The 17,534-nt window shown below is 44.2% G+C and overlaps 1 protein-coding gene across 15 annotated transcripts in view; it reads right to left on the bottom strand.

Moving 5' to 3' along the window:
* CCDC113 (coiled-coil domain containing 113) overlaps window positions 1-16,417 on the bottom strand; it is a 34,415-nt gene extending 17,998 nt beyond the window's left edge. For 2 of the 15 annotated variants that reach the window (XM_055332585.1, XM_055332587.1), the window contains exons 1-6: window positions 10,601-10,920; window positions 9,509-9,635; window positions 8,383-8,544; window positions 4,823-4,978; window positions 3,782-3,862; window positions 1,025-1,180 (exon numbers count right to left, since the gene is read on the bottom strand). In XM_055332585.1, the coding sequence (XP_055188560.1) occupies window positions 1,025-1,180; window positions 3,782-3,862; window positions 4,823-4,978; window positions 8,383-8,544; window positions 9,509-9,635; window positions 10,601-10,824 (906 nt within the window). In that variant the 5' untranslated portion in view covers window positions 10,825-10,920. The other 13 variants (XM_055332594.1, XM_055332592.1, XM_055332595.1 and 10 more) reach the window with 13 other exon arrangements.
* Window positions 16,418-17,534: the final 1,117 nt, after the last annotated feature.

Below are 17,534 nucleotides of genomic sequence, written 5' to 3'. Positions count from 1 at the left end.
GTAATTGCTTATATTAACAAAAGAAAAAACAAATTTCCACAAATGTTTTATTGATGAAATTCAAAATATAATCATTAAGTACATTTTGGAATATAGGTCTATTAAGAAGAATGGAATTTCCAGGGAAGAAACCAATTTTGCTTAATGGGTTTCAAAGGTAGCATTCTCCATGTAGTCAGTTACAAATATCCTTCTGTAAAAACCATTCTTAGCTCACAGGCCACGTGGGTGGGCAGGATACACCGGCCCACAGTAGTTGACTACTACTTCAGACAATTGCTAGCAGGGCGGCTGGACATTCAGGCTATCGTTCCCACTTCATTATTAATAGTATCTCTTTCACTCCCAAAACGGTTCTGGGCAGATAAGGAATTATATGTTAGTTTTCTGATTTTTAGCTAAGAAAGTTTTCTTCTGGAGGGTTGTAAGCAGCGAAGTGCTTATTCCAGGCTTAAATTAAACAGGATCCTGAATGTGGTTAGTTCTCAAAACTCACTGTGCATAAAAATCATTGGGGGCATTAAGAGAAATAGATGCATGGCTTTCACCTCCTAATTCAACTGGTCAGGGTGTTTGTATATTTTCTTATTTTTTATTTATTTTATTTTTTTAAGATTTTATTTATTTATGAGAGACACAGAGAGAGAAAGAGAGAGAGAGGCAGAGACACAGGCAGAGGGAGAAGCAGGCTCCATGCAGGGAGCCCAACATAGGACTCGATCCCGGGACTCCAGGATCACACTGGGCTGAAAGCAGCGCTAAACCGCTGGGCCACCCGGGCTGCCCTGTATATTTTTTTAAAAAAACAAAAGCTCTCTGGGTGGTTGCATTGCACAAGAAGGGGTGTGAGAACATTCAGGGTATCTGAGGAGAATGGCTCTGTCAAGAGAAATCAGGGAGCAATGATAAACTGAGGGACTGCCAAGCCCTTACGTAGAAGTGCAATGGTGCACAGGAACCTTGTTGTGGCTGGAATGGTAAGTGTGAAAGGCCTCAGGGACCCGGCCATCAGGGAAGACCTTACTTTGTATGCATTGAGGACCTGCAGGGTGTTTCCAGATGCCAGCTTTAGCTGGATCAGTTCTTGATTCTTTGCTTCAATTGTCTCTAAAAACTGAGCATTCTCGATCTTCAGCTGCTGAAAATCAACATCATGGAGGGCCTCGCCTACCTCTTCCTTCTACAGCTCAGAAAGAAGAAAGAAATAACGTGAGGCTGTGACTTCTGAATCTGACTACTACCTGGTAGTTCTGGATGAGATTCTGAAAGTTGGTCATCATTCAGTCACAGTCATTCAACAAACATGGACTGGGGATCTGCTTGGCGCAGGACACTGGGATAGAAATCTGAATAAATACAATAGTCCCCGGCCTCAAGGAGCACATATTCACCCAGGGTTCAGACAGGTTGCAGTGTGGTGTAGTAAGAGGGGCAGAGGGCACACGGAAGCCGCTCAGCCAGGCCAGAGAAGAATGGGAGGCTCAGTCAGAGAAGACTTCCCACAAGAGGTAGTGTCTAAACAGGGCTATGAAAGGAGACTTGTATAAAAGTTGTTTTTACCCTGAAAAGGCCAGGACCAGCAGCCCATAAATTCCCATCCTGTGATCACATGACACTTCTGTACTGTAGTTGTATCGGTGTATTGGGTTCCCTCCACAACCTGGCCTGCCTTCTCTGCTGCACCAGGCCAGGCCATCTTACACTGGTGGTAGGCAACAGCTGAACCCAGGAATTGTTCCTCACCCCCACACTCTACCCACGCAATACCTCTAAGGAGGCTTTTTCCCTTTCCCCTAAACCAACACACCAATTTCCTTAGGCCCCAGCGATGACCCATCCTCCAGCTCAAACACTCCTAATCCATCTTCCACACCAGGAGAACCCCTGCTGCAGCTCTGTGGTCCCTGCAGCTCTGTGGTCCCTGCTGTTGTTGCGTCTGGATAGCAGTTCCACATCCTGCCTTTTGCTACCATCCCCATGCGCCACTAGTATGTGAGCTCCTGAGGACAGGACCACCTCGGTGGCAGCTCTGTGTGGCACTGGCTTTCGGGCTAAAAGTCATCCATCTCCTCCCTCTCTCACACTTAAATCCCCTCCTCATGATGCCTGAGCTTGCACAAAGCCTGGAGTACCAGGAACTCTCTCTGTGGAGGCAGCTCCTCTCTCCTTTCTTACACAAACCTCATTATTTCAAATCTCCTTCAGTGACAGGGGACACCGTCCCTCCAGCCTTTGCTCCTGCTGGGGACCTCCAAGGCAGTGCATTTTCTCCTCTCCATAGCTGCCCTGGGCCCTCCTGAGTCTTCTTGGGTCCCTCAGCCCCAGGTCATCTGATGGGCTCTCTGTTCCCCTTGCTCTCCAGCTCCCTCTCCTGTGTGAGCTCTGAGTTACCAATTCTTGCAAGAATGCAGCTCTCACTGAGACACAGCACTCCAGGTAGGGCTGCTCAGAACAAGACAATAAGCCCAACCCTTTCTTGGTGGGGCACTGTGGTTCTCGGGGTGCAACCCAGGCCGTAGCATCACTTCCAGCTGAGCTGACTTTATCAGGTACCCTACGGTTAAGCCATCTGGCACCTGTGCAGATGTCCTGGTGGATTGAAAGAGAGAAGCTTACTTTGTCCTCAGTTACTCCATGATGTTATAGCTGTCCCAGCTTGATGCCTTTTGGGATCCCAAGTCAATCAGGCAATAATTCCAGACACATTAATTCTCCTGCACAACTCTGTGTCACTGTCAGTTGCCAACCTCTAATATACAAGACATCAGTGCCCATATTCAAGTTAATGAAAAAAATTGGAGCTAGGAGAGGATGAGCCATGTAATCACATTTGAGAGGCCCTGTGCCGAGTCTGCCTTACTACCTTTCTTCAGGAGCCTTTAGTCTGCTGCAAAGGCAACCAAAGCACCCTATAACTGTGCCACCCAGGCCAGGCTCACCAAAAAACGTCAATAAGTACATCACAAGGGTCTTTTATTTATTTATTTTTTATATAAATTTATTTTTTATTGGTGTTCAATTTGCCAACATATAGAATAACATCCAGTTTCATCCCATCAAGTGCCCCCCTCAGTGCCCGTCACCCGGTCACCCCCACCCCCTGCCCACCTCCCCTTCCACTCCCTAGTTCATTTCCCAGAGTTAGGAGTCTCTCATGTTCTGTCTCACAAGGGTCTTTTAAATACAAGCCAACTACATCTACAGATTTGCCGGCACCGTAACTGTGTGTTTCCTTTCACTGCTGTGACAAATTACCACAAACTCAGTGGCTGAAAACAAAAATCTATTATCTTATGGCTCATGAAGTCAGATGTCCAAAAATCATTCTTGGGGCTAAAATTAAGGTGTTGGCAGAGCTGCGTTCCTTCTGGAGGCCCTAGAAGAGAATCTGTCTCCTTGCCTTTCCCAGCTTCTAGAGGCTGCCCACACTCTTTTGTTCATGACCCCTTCCTGTACCTTAGAAGTTCATCACTCTGATCTCTGTTCCAGGATCCCAACTCTCCCTCCTTCCTCCTTCCTACAAGGGCTTTTGGGATGATATTGGACCCACTCAGATAATCCAAGATAATCTCCCTTAGAGTCAAGGGGAGATTATTTCAAGATCATCTCAAGATCCTTAACTTAATTACCCTTGCAAAATCCTTTCGCAATGTGAGGTAACAGATTCAGATTCCAAGGATTAGGACATCAACATCTTTGGGAATGCATTGTTCTACCTTCAACAGTAACCTTAAAAAAAAAGAAAGAAAGAGAGAAAAGAAAGAAAGAGCGAGACACATACCTGCCTCAATTGTAAAAGCATCTTTTTCCTCTGTACTTTGAGAGAAACATTTTTCAAACGTAATTTATCCTTCATATTATCCTAAAAAATACAAGTAAATTTTAATCCACTTCTCTTCGTCTTCTCTGTTGGTTTGAAAAGTCTAGGGCTACACCCCAAATCTTAAGTCCTCTAACATTCAGTCACTTATTTTTAGGTCTTTTTACATTTACCCAAGCAGTAACACTTCACTCGTGACCAAGAAGCAGAAGTAACTGGGTCTGCTCCTGCAAATCTTCTATTATTTTTAAATTCGAGATCATTTAGATATATAATTTGGATATGGGGCTATTCCTGACAAAATGATCTTATGATTCTTCGGTCTTCTATTCTCTTGGTAGTTTATATAATTTTTATCACTTATAACAGGCTAGGGTTAGTAGTTCTACCTATGTTCAGGATCCAAAGCTTGACATGCTACAAAATCTTTGGAAGTTTAGGAGCATTTTATGTCTCATTGTTGTAATAATGGAATTTGAAGAGATTGGAATTTACCTGTCCTCCTCCATGCAGTCACCTGACTAGAAAGATCTATATCGCTTTTCTCTAGAAAAGATATCAGATCTTGAAACAAATAGCAACGATAAAAAAGAAAAAAAAAATCAGTCTGAGGTGGCTCAATGGGTTAAGTGTCTGCCTTTGGCTCAGGTCATGATCCCGGGGTCCTGGGATTGAGCCCCACATCGCATAGGGCTCCCTACTCAGCGGGAGTCTGCTTCTCCCTATGTCCCTCTCCCTGCTCATGCTCTCCCTCAAATAAATAAATAAATAAATTTTAAAAATCGGTCTGAGATACTACTAATATTCATCCAGCCTGATTGATTTTAGCCTTGATAAGCTTGCACTTTTTTAAGACATACAATTTGGGGGATGCAATAAATCTGCACATGTGGACATTTTTGGTGGACCAAATGGAGGGTGACTGCTGCACATGGGTCATTTTTATGTCTTCATTCTGTGAATCTATTCTCCCATCTAAGCTCCAGCCTCCTGCCAACTCACCCTCCGGTGGTTCATGTCCTCAATGTACTTCATCACTTTCTGAGTGGCCAAAATACTCCCTTTCTTCTTGGATATGGTTTTGAGAATATCTTTTTTAAACTCATGCACTGCTCTCTGAACTTCAGTCCATCGGATTTCAGCTTCCTCAATGATAGCCTGAAGGAGTAAGCACAAAGAAAGTACAGTTTCCAAAAATCTTCAAGGTATCTCCCTCTAAGGAAACCTAAGTTCTCAGGCCTCTTTGTGCCCTAATACAAAATGTTTCTTCTTGGCCTTAGAAATGTATCCATAAGATACAAATTTGACTACATGAATGTTATTATTAAAAAGCAGGTCTCAGGTGCCTGGGTGGCTCAGTCAGTAGAGCATCTACCTTCGGCTCAGGTCATGACCTCAGGGTCCTGGGATTGAGCCCGTGTGGGGCTCCCTGCTCAGTGGGCAGTCTGCTTCTCCCTCTCCCTCTGACTCTCCACACCTCTTGTGCGTTCTCTTCCTCTCAAATAAATAGATTTTTCAAAAGCAGGCCTCAAAAAAAGGGGGGTATCCACAAAAAGGGGGTGAACAAAATCAGGGCCTAAAGTATCTCTGTACAGATCTATTTCCATGCCTGAAATATTATTTATCCACTAAAAATTATATCATTAATGTAATGTGATAGGATAGGATAGGATAGGATAGGATAGGGTATAAAAAATATCTGGAAAGGTATACACCAAAACATTAGCCACAGTCACATCTAGAGAGGCAGATCACTAGGGAGACCAACACTTAACATATACTACAGTAATTTGAAAAAAGATGCTATAAATGAATATATACATATTCACACGAAAAGACTGTAAATGCAAAATACAATTTACAAAATAATGTAACACTTTTTATAAAGACATTCATATATGCTGAAAAAATAATCTAAACTCTAAGAGATAAACACAAAAGTCAACATTAATTACCTCTAGGTAGATTGTGGATGTATATAAATGCTCCTTTAGCTTACCTGTACATTTGAATTTGGTACAACATAGAGATTGTCTTTAAATAAGAAACCGCAAACACATGCATACACATTATTTGAAAGAATAAAATGAAAAGGTATCCGTAACATGGAGGGTGATGAACTTATAAGTGAAATATTTTTTTTAAAGCCAATTTGGACTGTTTATTTATTTTTTAAATTTTTTAAATTTTTTTATTTTTTATGATAGTCACAGAGAGAGAGAGGCAGAGACATAGGCAGAGGGAGAAGCAGGCTCCATGCACCGGGAGCCCGACGTGGGATTCGATCCCGGGTCTCCGGGATCACACCCTGGGCCAAAGGCAGGCGCCAAACCGCTGCGCCACCCAGGGATCCTTTATAAGTGAAATATTAAAAAAAAAATTATATTAGAGGTCCAAAGAAAAAGAAAGAAAGAAAGAAAGAAAGAAAGAAAGAAAGAAAGAAAGAAAGAAAGAAAGAAAAGGTATCCATAGCTGTAGAGCAAATCATCTTAGTTCCAGCTTTGTCCCTGGGCATCAAGAAGCAAAAGCATCTTCCTTCACTGGAAGGAGCCCCTGCCCTCCCCACTGTCTTCACGTGCCAGAACCTCAACCCCCCAAATGCCACTTTCAACACTCACTCTCCTGCTCAGCCATCTTCATTGAGGTTCTACTTCCTAAGGCATCAAAGATAAACTCCCTTGCCTGGCTCTAAAGGTCTCACAGCCCTCCTTGGCCCTATTTCCTCAAAAAGCCCCCCAAACACACCAGCCCCTTCAATGTCTCAAGACTTACCATGTTCATTCCCACCTCTACTTCATTGCTCATGTCATTCACCTTATCTGGGGTCCCTTTCTTTTCTAGTACTTTGCTTTATTCCTCATCTTCTTCAAGACCATGCCAAGCCCTATACCATGCTATAACCCACCTCCTCAAAAAGTCTTCTCTGGCCACTCTAGCTCACGTTAACATGTTGTAATTCAACAATGTATATTGGGAAAGGGGGGGGGGGCAAAGATACAGATGCAGTGAAACGCCGGGACACCTGCACCCCAATGTTTATAGCAGCAATGTCCACAATAGCCAAACTGTGGAAGGAGCCTTGGTGTCCATCGAAAGACGAATGGATAAAGAAGATGTGGTATGTGTATACAATGGAATATTACTCAGCCATTAGAAACGACAAATACCCACCATTTGCTTCGATGTGGATGGAACTGGAGGGTATCATGCTGAGTGAAATAAGTCAATCAGAGAAGGACAAACATTATATGGTCTCATTCATTTGGGGAATATAAAAAAATAGTGAAAGGGAATAAAGGGGAAAGGAGAGAAAATGAGTGGGAAATATCAGAGAGGGAGACAGAAACATGAGAGACTCCTAACTCTGGGAAATGAACAAGGGATGGTGGAAAGGGAGGTGGGTGGGGGGAGGGGTGACTGGGTGATGGGCACTGAGGGGGGCAATTGATGGGATGAGCACTGGGTGTTATGCTATATGTTGGCAAACTGAACTCCAATAAAAAAATAAATAAAAATTAAAAAAGGATTTATCAAACAACAAAAAAAAGAAAGAAAGAGGGGGGGCATGAGGCAAGGAAGAGATGGAGGGAGGTTAGGTTTATGTGGTACAGATGATTCCATCAATAAAGACATGAATCTACTGCAATGAGTGTGAGTCACTGTGCCCACGTTTAGAAATAGAAAAATTTATAAATAGAACAGAAATACCTGTTTTTCATTCAATATTGCTCTCTAATGCAAGCCAACAACTATATCCCATGGGCAACTGAACTAACAGTGATATTTGCTCTCTGGAGGAAAACTGACCATGTTGGTCTCCAACAAGACCTGGACCATGGTCATGCATAACCAACACAGAAAATGATTTAAAGGATTTTTCATCTAACCCATTGACTTAAATCCTAAATTACTTATGTGATTAAGGAATTACTATACATTTTTAAGGGCATTTTTGTTTATTGTGGTTATTTTTTTGAAGAATTCATATCTTAGAGACATATATGGAAATATGTATAAATGATATGTTGAGGTATCACTTCCTAATAGCCCAGTGGCCCCATCATGAGGGAGAATTTGGTAGGGATACAGAAGAAATAAGGGTGGCCACATGTTGATGACTGTTGCATATGGCTGTTGAGTGCATAGGGGTCCATTGTGCTAGCCTCTCTACATGTGTGAATTTTTGAAATTTTCCATTTAAAAAAGTTAAAGGGCACCTGGGTGGCACAATCAGTTAAGCATCCAACCCTTGGTCAGGTCATGACCTCAAGGTTGGAGCCCATGTCAGAGTCTGCTTGAGATTCTCTCTCCCTCTCCCTCTGCCCCTCCTGTTCATGCTCACTCTCCCTCTCTCTAAAATAAATACATCTAAAAAAGAAAAAAGGTTTATAATTTGTTGTCTCTTCCAGCATCTGGGAAGTTCCTTAAAAGTCGGGTTTAATTTGTCTTCTCCTACTGATGCTTCTTTCAAAATAACAATTATATGATCATATTCTCAGTCCTTCTCGATGAGGTGGAAGTGGGGAGCCCAGGAAGGACCAGCCACAGAGAAAATGGTATACCTCATGATGCTGCAGGTCTCGTTCGGCATTTGCTCTCATGTGCCTGATCTCGTCCTTCATGTCTTCCAGCTCCCTTTGTACAAGCTCGCATTTTTGGTCACAACTGAGGCCTATCACATGGTCCATACCTATACGGGATTTGGATCTATGCTTGCCTCGGAACTGTAATAAAAGCAAAACCAAGCCACTGTCAAGTAGGAATTTATGCTCAAATTGGGCATCAAAGTGACCACTCAGACCTGCTAGTAATTACTCTGAGTGACAGCCAGGGAGAACAAACACAACATGAAAGGATGTGGGATATTAGGTATGAGGTGATGTTTATTTCAGAAGTCAGCCTAAGGCCCTGTGCTAAAGAATTCAAAGGCCTGTTCTTGATAATGACCTTAAAATAAATAAAGGAAAGTGTCTTGAGGCTGTGGAAGGACTGTGAACCTACTATAGACCAGCATTCAAGTCAGTGTCAGGGGAAGCCCAGAGCTCAATGCTTCTTAAACTGAACACAGAAGAGAAATTGCATCTGGGGGCACAGTGTTCAGCAAAAAAAACAGACAAAAATATTTTGATTCCCTACACATTTAAGCCAAAGGTCACCAGCAGATGGCCCAGGGAATGTGCGGGCCTGGAGATGAGACTGTTTGGCTCTCAAAAGATGGATCTACATCCAGTTGTATATTTTCAAAAATTAATCACCCACATTTGAAAATTGGGACATTCCACCACAATAATCTATATTTTCAGCTTCTCTTGTAAAATCAGCTCTGGCAATACCAGGCCACCTGGTTTGGCTTTTAGATGAGGGAGGAAAGCTTCCATGCCCACAGCAGGTTCACTTCACTCCTATTATAGGTGGCTAGCTGGGCCCTGTAAACATTCGAGTCCCCCAATTTAAAGGAATTATTTCAAACAAACTACGATATTCTGGGAGAGTCAATCCACTATTAATTGAACCTGATTCCCTTCACACTCACTTGAAAGAAAAACCTTGGGAGGGAAGGAAGAATCAAAAGTAGAATAGGGAGAGAATTATATGCCAAAGAGGACACACCAGAGGCAGATACACAAATACTACTTGTATCTAAAGGGACAAAGAGAATAAAAGAATTATTAGATCTCCACAGTATACCTGTGCAAATTCGGCTCCTGATATTATAATTTCTGATAATCGTGGATGTCGCTGATCCCTGGGCTCCAGTTTATTATAATATTTCTCAAACATCTCTGTCTCAGTTTTGAGAGCAGAGTTTCCATAGCTGCAAGACAGAGGGTACCTGAGTAAGTTCTACTTATAAGAGTTCAAACTCCAAATAACTAGTATTTAATACTTAGCAGCTACCTTTACCTTTTGCAAAACACTCAACTGCTTGGTACCTCAAATTCCTCATCTGTAAAATGAGAATAGTAGCAGTGCCTATTATGAAGAGTTGCAATAAGAAAGGCAAAGCCTTTAGAACAGTGCCTTGCACATAGTAAGTTCTATTTAAATATCTGATTTTGGGACGCCTGGGTGGCTCAGGGGTTGGGCGGCTGCCTTCGGCTCTGGTCGTGGTCCCGGGATCCAGGATCGAGTCCCACATTGGGCTCCCTGCATGAAGCCCGCTTCTCCCTCTGCCTGTGTCTCTGCCTCTGTGTGTGTGTGTGTGTGTCTCTCATGAATAAATAAATAATTAAAAAAAATAAATATGATTTTTTTCAAATGTCTAATAAGCCACGAAACTGAAAAAACTGGCATTATGTTGAAAATCGTTGCTGAGATGAAACTACAAATTCCACTTTCCAGTATCTTCGAACCCATTCATGAAATTCCTTCTGAATTACTACATGCTTGAAGTTACCACATATCCACAATCTTCGGATGTTTGCTTTGGTTTATGTTTCTCAGCTGTTCCTTCCAGCACCAGAGAGATGAAGTATCCACAAGAAGCGTATTATAAATGGTGGAAAGGCTCGGAATAACCTGGGGATGACAAACCTCGTTTACCCTGTATATGCGAAGATTTTGACCCTTTTAACTTTTATGTATTTAAAACATACAAGTTATGTGTGCACCATATATATGAATATATGCATATTGGATAATAATACTGAGGGGATTCCTGTGGGCTAAAATTTAAGATCAGTGGAAAATGCTCAATGGAAAGCTGGAGGAATCAAAGCACCTTTTTCCCCACAGCACGTCATGCCGCATTCCAAAAACTGTAGCTATTAATAAGATTACCTCAGTTCTGACCTCAACTGTTCACGGACATAGTGAAGTAACAGCCGCTCCGCTGCTACAACCGGATACTCTGTGAGACGGGGAAGTTGTACAGTTGACCTCTGAACCTCCGGAGCCGCCGGCCTACCTGAGCTCTTCCACCAGCTCACACAGCTGGATAATCGGCAGCTCGTTCTCCTCCCCGCCCTGCAACTCGACGACGGCGGTCTCGGAGTCCTCCTCATCAGTCATCTCTGCGCCCCAGCAGCCTCGCCAAAGCGGGAGAGACCGAGCGCGCAGAGCGCCAGCGGCCGAGCGTCACGCGGCCGGCGGCCACCTCGCGGCGCGTTGCCGGAGCGACCGGACGGACGCGTGCGTGAGGGGCGGGGCCTCCGCCGGCTCCGCGCGGCGCGGAGCGAGCGGCCTCCCACCCTCCTTCAGCAGCCGTCGTCACCGCGCCGCTACCTGCCGCTACTGTTTGCGCCGCACTTACTCTGCCGTTGGCGCTGTGCCAAGCACGCTTGAGGCAAATCCTTGCAACGCTCTTGTAACATTATCTATTATTCTGCCTATTCTCCAAATAGAGGAAACAGACCCGGAAAGTTAATTTGACTTGTCGGAGTGTCTTCCTTCCCCCGCCTCGCTGTGAGGCCTCTATTTCTGCTCACCCCCTGGCGCTTCACCCACACTAACTGCAGTTTCTCGCGGACACCGATATCCTGCCTTCCTAGAAGGGAAAAGCTGACCGATTATTAAATGGTATGAATTCAAGAGACATCCCTAAATAGGCACCGAAACAGCCATTCTTTTTTTTTTTTTTATAAATTAATTTTTATTGGTGTTCAATTTACCAACATACAGAATAACACCCAGTGCTCATCCCGTCAAGTGTCCCACTCCGTGCCCGTCACCCATTCTGTGCTGGGGGAACGTAAGGAACTGACAGTCCTGAATCCAGCTCTCGCTTCAGACTAAGTGAGGGAAAGAGCCCCTGAACCCACTGTTGCAAGTGGAGTGACGAGAGCAACAATGTGGCGCCTCACAGTTTTTCACAGCCATCATCTCATTTAATCCTCAAAACAGTCTTATGAAATTAGTATTGCTGTCTTCATTTCACGGATCAGGAACTGAGCAGTAGCTTGGCGGAGTTGGCCGCGGCCACACAGGAATGGAATCAAGGTCTGGCCGGCCGAACCCGAAGCTCCGACGGTCAGGTTCTACACTGATGTGTGCCCCGCAAGGACCCGCAGGGCGGCAGCCTGGCGTTCTGTCTGCCGGCCCTGGGATGGAAGAAGGCCAAGGTGAGCAGCAGCCTTCTCCCGGTCAGGTGCGCGCTGCATGTGGTTAGAAGGCAAGCTATAATAAACTGCTTAGAGTGGAGGTCAGCCACCTCCTCCCATAAGGGACGTACCTTAGCATCAACATACAGTTACTAAACTCCAGAGAAAGATTTTTTGTTTTGGGGGGTTTGGATTTGGGTTTTTATTTTGCATAGGGTGCAGATTTGGGGCCAGAGTGGAATTACTGGAGATGATGGCAGAGAGGCTGAGCCCTGCCATCACCTTCTTCTCTCTGGTAGGCCTCTCTAGGAGCAATGCAGACCACGTTTAGAGATACCGAAGATGCTCATATGTCAGGTGATACAAATAGATGCCCGCCCCAAGAGGGCCAGAAAGGACTCTGTGCGGCAGGTCCACACAAGTTCCATAAGGTTAGAAGTATTGATGGTAGGGAAAGATGCGGTGTGAAGCTTAAAGTAAGATCTAGTTGAGGGACCACAATTCAGGACATGGGATTTTGCAAAAACACCATGCAGTCCACAGGAGGATATTTCACACGGTTTGAAAACCAGCTCCTGGCCTGGTTTTAGACCCTCATAGGGACAGAACGCTCAAGCATGCATCCAGGGGATCCCCAGGTGGCTCAGCGGTTTAGCACCAGCCTTTGGCCCAGGGCATGGTCCTGGAGTCCCAGGACAAAGTCCCACATCAGGCTCCCTGCATGGAGCCTGCTTCTCTCTCTGCCTCTCTCTCTCTATGTCTCTCATGAATAAATAAATAATTAAAAAAAAAAAGCATGCATCCAGCCCTGCTCATCGTGATGTGAGTCCTGTTGGACCCACCGAGGTATAAAGTTGGACAGGCCCAGCTTCAGTCCATTGCAAAATGGAAATGTTCTGTCCAGGATTGAGTCCCAGAAGGACCAGGGAGCATGAGTAAGCTACATGAGCAGGAAGTCCAGACCTACTTGTCATCCACCACACTCACACCCATTTACGCTCATGACCATATTAAGGGAGGGGACAGGATCACAACCAGCTAAAAAGGAGGAAAAAGCCTGAGCTTGGTTTAGAGGTGGGCTGGTTTGGAATGTGAGTACAAGCTCAACACGGAGGGTGGCTGCATCACAACCACATTCATGGAAGGCTCTGAAAGACAGTAGAGGAGGAAAATCTTTTCACAGGGCAGAGCTGTGAGTGGTACCTGGTCATCTATTTTGTATGGAAGGAGAAGTGACCTCAGGTGAGAAGTGGTTACAGAGACTCATCTAAGGGGGAACTTTGGCTTAGGGACTCCCCATCAGCCTGGCTGAAATGCTGTTAGATGCTATCATCTGAGAAATTTCCTCTCCAATCCTCCCTCTTTTCTTTCCCAAGTATGAGACCTGTACTGTGGCCTGAACACTCTCCCTATCCAGCTTCATCTTCCTTGTCCACCACAGGCATTTCCTCCATTAAATAAATTTCACAAGTCTAATTCCACCTTGGCTTAGAGGACCTGAACTGACACAAATAATAGATTTCAATCCTAAAGATATTAAAATATAGTAATATAGCCTGTGTATGAACTAAAATCTGCATTTGCCAAACAAAAATACCTTGCTGTTCACACTCTGTTTTGCTGCATTACATTTTTTAAATTGAGGTAAAAAACACAACATAAAATTTAACATCTTAACCATTTCTAAGTGTATAGTCCAGTAGCGTTTAGTATAGTCACATTGTTGGACAACCAACCTCCAGAGCTTTTTTACATTGCAAAACTGAAATTCTGTGCCCATCAAACAATAACCCTCCCTTCCTACCTGCCCCCAGCCTCTGCCAACCACCATTCTACTTTCTGTCTCCAAGCACTTTGTGACTGCTTTCAATTCCTCAAATAACTCAATCAGAGGGGCCCCTGGATGGCTCAGTTGGTCAAGTGACTGCCTTTGGCTCAGGTCATGATCCCGGAGTAGTGAGATGGAGCTCTGCATTGGGCTCCCTGCTCAGCAGGGAATTTGCTTCTCCCTATCCCTCTCCCTCTCTCTGTTGATCTGTGTGTGTGTATGCTCTTGCTCTCTCTCTCTCACTTGCTCTCTCTCTCAAATAAATAAAATCTCAAAAAATAATAAACTCAATCAGAAAGTATTTGTTTTTTGTGACAGGCTTTTTCACTTTAGCACGTTCTCAAGGTTCATTCCCAGGTAGCACGTGTCAGAGTTTCCTTCGTATTGAAGGCTGAAAAATATTCTATTGTACATACATAACACATTTTGCTTCTCCATTCATCTGTCAATGGAGACTTGGGTTGCTTTAAAATTTAAACACAAATAAAAACAACAGTGCTTTAAAATTTAAACACAAATAAAAATTTCAAAACTTATTAAGTTGTATGTTGTTCAATATTTAAATATGTGCAGTGTATTGTACATCAATTATACCTTAGTAAAGCTGTAAAACAAACAAGCAAACAAACACAGTCTCTTCTCTACAGCCTTATACATCAAAGTACCTACTTAGTAGCTGCACACAAGTGTGGAATGAGCATGTCAAACTCCTCCCTCCAAATCTGCTTTTCTTTTTTTTTTAATTTTTATTTATTTATGATAGTCACAGAGAGAGAGAGAGAGAGAGAGGCAGAGACACAGGCAGAGGGAGAAGCAGGCTCCATGCACCGGGAGCCCGACGTGGGATTCGATCCCGGGTCTCCAGGATCGCGCCCTGGGCCAAAGGCAGGCGCCAAACCACTGCACCACCCAGGGATCCCCAAATCTGCTTTTCACCCATTATTCCCCATCTCAGTAACTGGCAATTCCATCCTCTTAGGGACACAGGCCAGAAAACTGGGAGTAATCACTGGCTAACTCTTGACTCCCCTCTTTTTCTTGGCCCTACATTGGATCTGTGAGCAGAGCCCATTGGCTGTGCATTCAGAATGAACCTAGAACTCTTCTCATTATTATGACCACCCTAGTTCAAGCTACCATCATCTTTTGCCTGAATTATCATAGTTGACCCCTCACTGTGCAATTTGTTACATGTCAGTTATATCCCCCCCAAAAAAAAACCTAGGGTGGGGAGAAGAAAACACTGCCTATTTACCAAATTTTCACTCCTTTTATACTTTACCTCCTTTAGGTCTTTGCTTAAATTAATATCTTTGCAATAAGCCTTTCTTCATCACCCTAGGTAAAATTAGGCTCCCTCCCTACCTCCCTCTCCACCCCACCCTTGGTATTCTCTATCCTTTATTCTTCCCATAACACTTATAAATAAATTACTGTGCATTTTACTTATTCATTTATTAAAAGATTTTATTTACTTTGAGAGTGAGAACGCACACAAGTGTAAGTGGTGGAGGGGGGAGCAGAGAGAGAGAATCTTGAGCAGACTCCCCATTGAGCATGGAGCCTAACTTGAGGTTCAGTCCCACAACCCTGAGATTATGGCATGGGCCAAAATCAAGAGTCGATGCTTAAGTGACTGACCCACCCAGATACCCCTTACCTATTAATTTTTTAAGGATTTTATTTGTTTGTTTGAAAGAGAGAGAGAGTGAAAATGAGCAGGGGGGAGGGAGGGGAGGAGGGAAAGAATCCCAAGCAGACTCCATAGCGAGTGCAGAGTCCAATGTAGACTCCATCTCATGACCTGAAATCAAGACCTGAGCCAAAACCAAGAGTCAGATGCTTAACCAACTGAGGCAACCCACTTATTTATTTGTTTATCTGTCTGTGTCCCCAGTTCCACCCTACCCCTAGCAACTAAAATATAAGTTTCATGAGGGCAAATAATTTTGTTTGTTTTGTATGTGCCTTTATCTCTAGTACCTAAAACAGCATCTGGCATATGGTAGATGCCCCAGAGATATTTATTCAATAAATGCAAAAATGTGAAGGCAGGACTATGAGGAGTTTAAGAGGTCAGGTTCTGGGATCAAACAGACTCAGGTTGGAATCTGGGCACAGTCATTCTTTTATTGTATGAATGACTCTGGACAAGTCCCTGATTGCCTCTGTCCCAAAATCTCTTCCTTCTTTTTTTCTAAAGATGAATAAATGGGATAAATACCTACCTTATGGGCAGCCAGAGAGATTCACAAAAGCAGAGGGAAGGTATAGAAGAGAGGTGACAGGAGATGTCATTCTTCGTCTAGTTCTGACACTGCATTGCATTGTCTTCATTCCCACCTGGGAGGGTAAGTAAACCTTGGTGACCAGCAGGGAGGCCATTGAGATAGCTCCAAGCAAAGAATTTCCAGACACTAGGGAGAAAAGCTAAGTCCACTGGGCATACCTCCCTCTTCTGGGCTTAAATCAGACATTGAATCCTCCCCTGAGGTGGGCTGGTAAGGAAGGAAAGGTGGAGACCATTCCCAAAGACAACCTTCCAGGCACTGCCCCTTTTACCTCCTTCCATTTGTAATCCAGAATCCATCCCTGCCTGGTCGTTGACAGTAGGTTCCTCTCCCCAAGATGATGGGTGTAGTGGGCATCAGAAAGCATTTGCTTCTTCACAAGAGCACAGCCAGCCTCCGCCATCTGACTGCCAGCTTCACTGGCTCTCCCTGCACACCCACATCCCCACCCCTACCATCTATGCTCTTCAAAAAGCCAATTAAAAACATAATCTCTGCTTTCATCACACCCCTTGTGAGCATCAGTTATCTGGACAACTTGTTTTCAGAGGACATAAATTAGTATATTCAATTATCTTTCAAGGATATCTCCTTCTCCATGCCCCCTATTGAGTCCTGGCAACTTAGCAAGCAAAATTGGTCAGTTTTTGAAATAAGCCCTTAAGATATAAAAGGTTCAGGTTTCCTGCTCGTGGCGGAAGAGTTCACATAAATATAGCCCATCATCACATCAACTCCTCATCTGTGCTGCTTGCTGATTCTACCTCTGCCCCCTTCACACCACCACCTTCTTCATTTTTGCACTGATGTGTCTCCCGTCCCTATCTGTATCCCTCCACTCTCTACACCCTGGGACACTAGTTCTTGTGGACTCCATTTCCCAGGCTCCCTTGCTGGCTCACTTCCGGCAGCTTCATCCAATGAGGGCGGGAAGAGAGATTGGGGATTTGGGGTGGGGGGGAAAGAGGGGGGATTTCTTTCCTACTGCTTCCTTGCTTGGGCACCACAGTTGTGGTAGGGCATAAGCCCTCCATGACCACACCTCTTGTCTAGCGGCCCCTCACTCAGTATCAGCCATGGATAAACACTAGCTTCACCATCCCTCCCCTTCCTTTCACACCTAGAATGCTTCTAGTCCCTGGATAGCTCACCCTCCTGCCTGGTTCCTTAGCTCGTCCATGTGAGTGTAGATAGTCCTTTAACTAAGGTCTATTCAGTTGAACCGAGTGGAATTTCTAAGAGTCAAGCTTTGTTAAGGAGGTAGTATCAGATATCTAAAAGAAGTGGTAAAGGAAGTAACCTAGAGGTGGAGGGAGTCAGGAGCAGAGTGTTTTCATGGTGTGCAGTTTGAGGCTGCTTGGCTACTGGCCACCTGACTCAAGTCTCTCAGTGTTTTGTCCCTCAATTTCCACCTCTGTAAAATGAGGATGACATTTTTTTGTATATTTTTTATTGGAGTTCGATTTGCCCACATATAGTATAACACCCAGTGCTCATCCCATCAAGTGCCCCCCTCAGTGCCATCACCCAGTCATCCCATTCCCCCACCCACCTCC

Source organism: Nyctereutes procyonoides, unplaced genomic scaffold, assembly GCF_905146905.1.
Source record: "Nyctereutes procyonoides isolate TBG_1078 unplaced genomic scaffold, NYPRO_anot_genome, whole genome shotgun sequence".
Classification (NCBI taxonomy): domain Eukaryota; kingdom Metazoa; phylum Chordata; class Mammalia; order Carnivora; family Canidae; genus Nyctereutes; species Nyctereutes procyonoides.
Note: the sequence above shows the minus strand (reverse complement) of the source record. Positions and strands in the feature narration are given on the sequence as shown.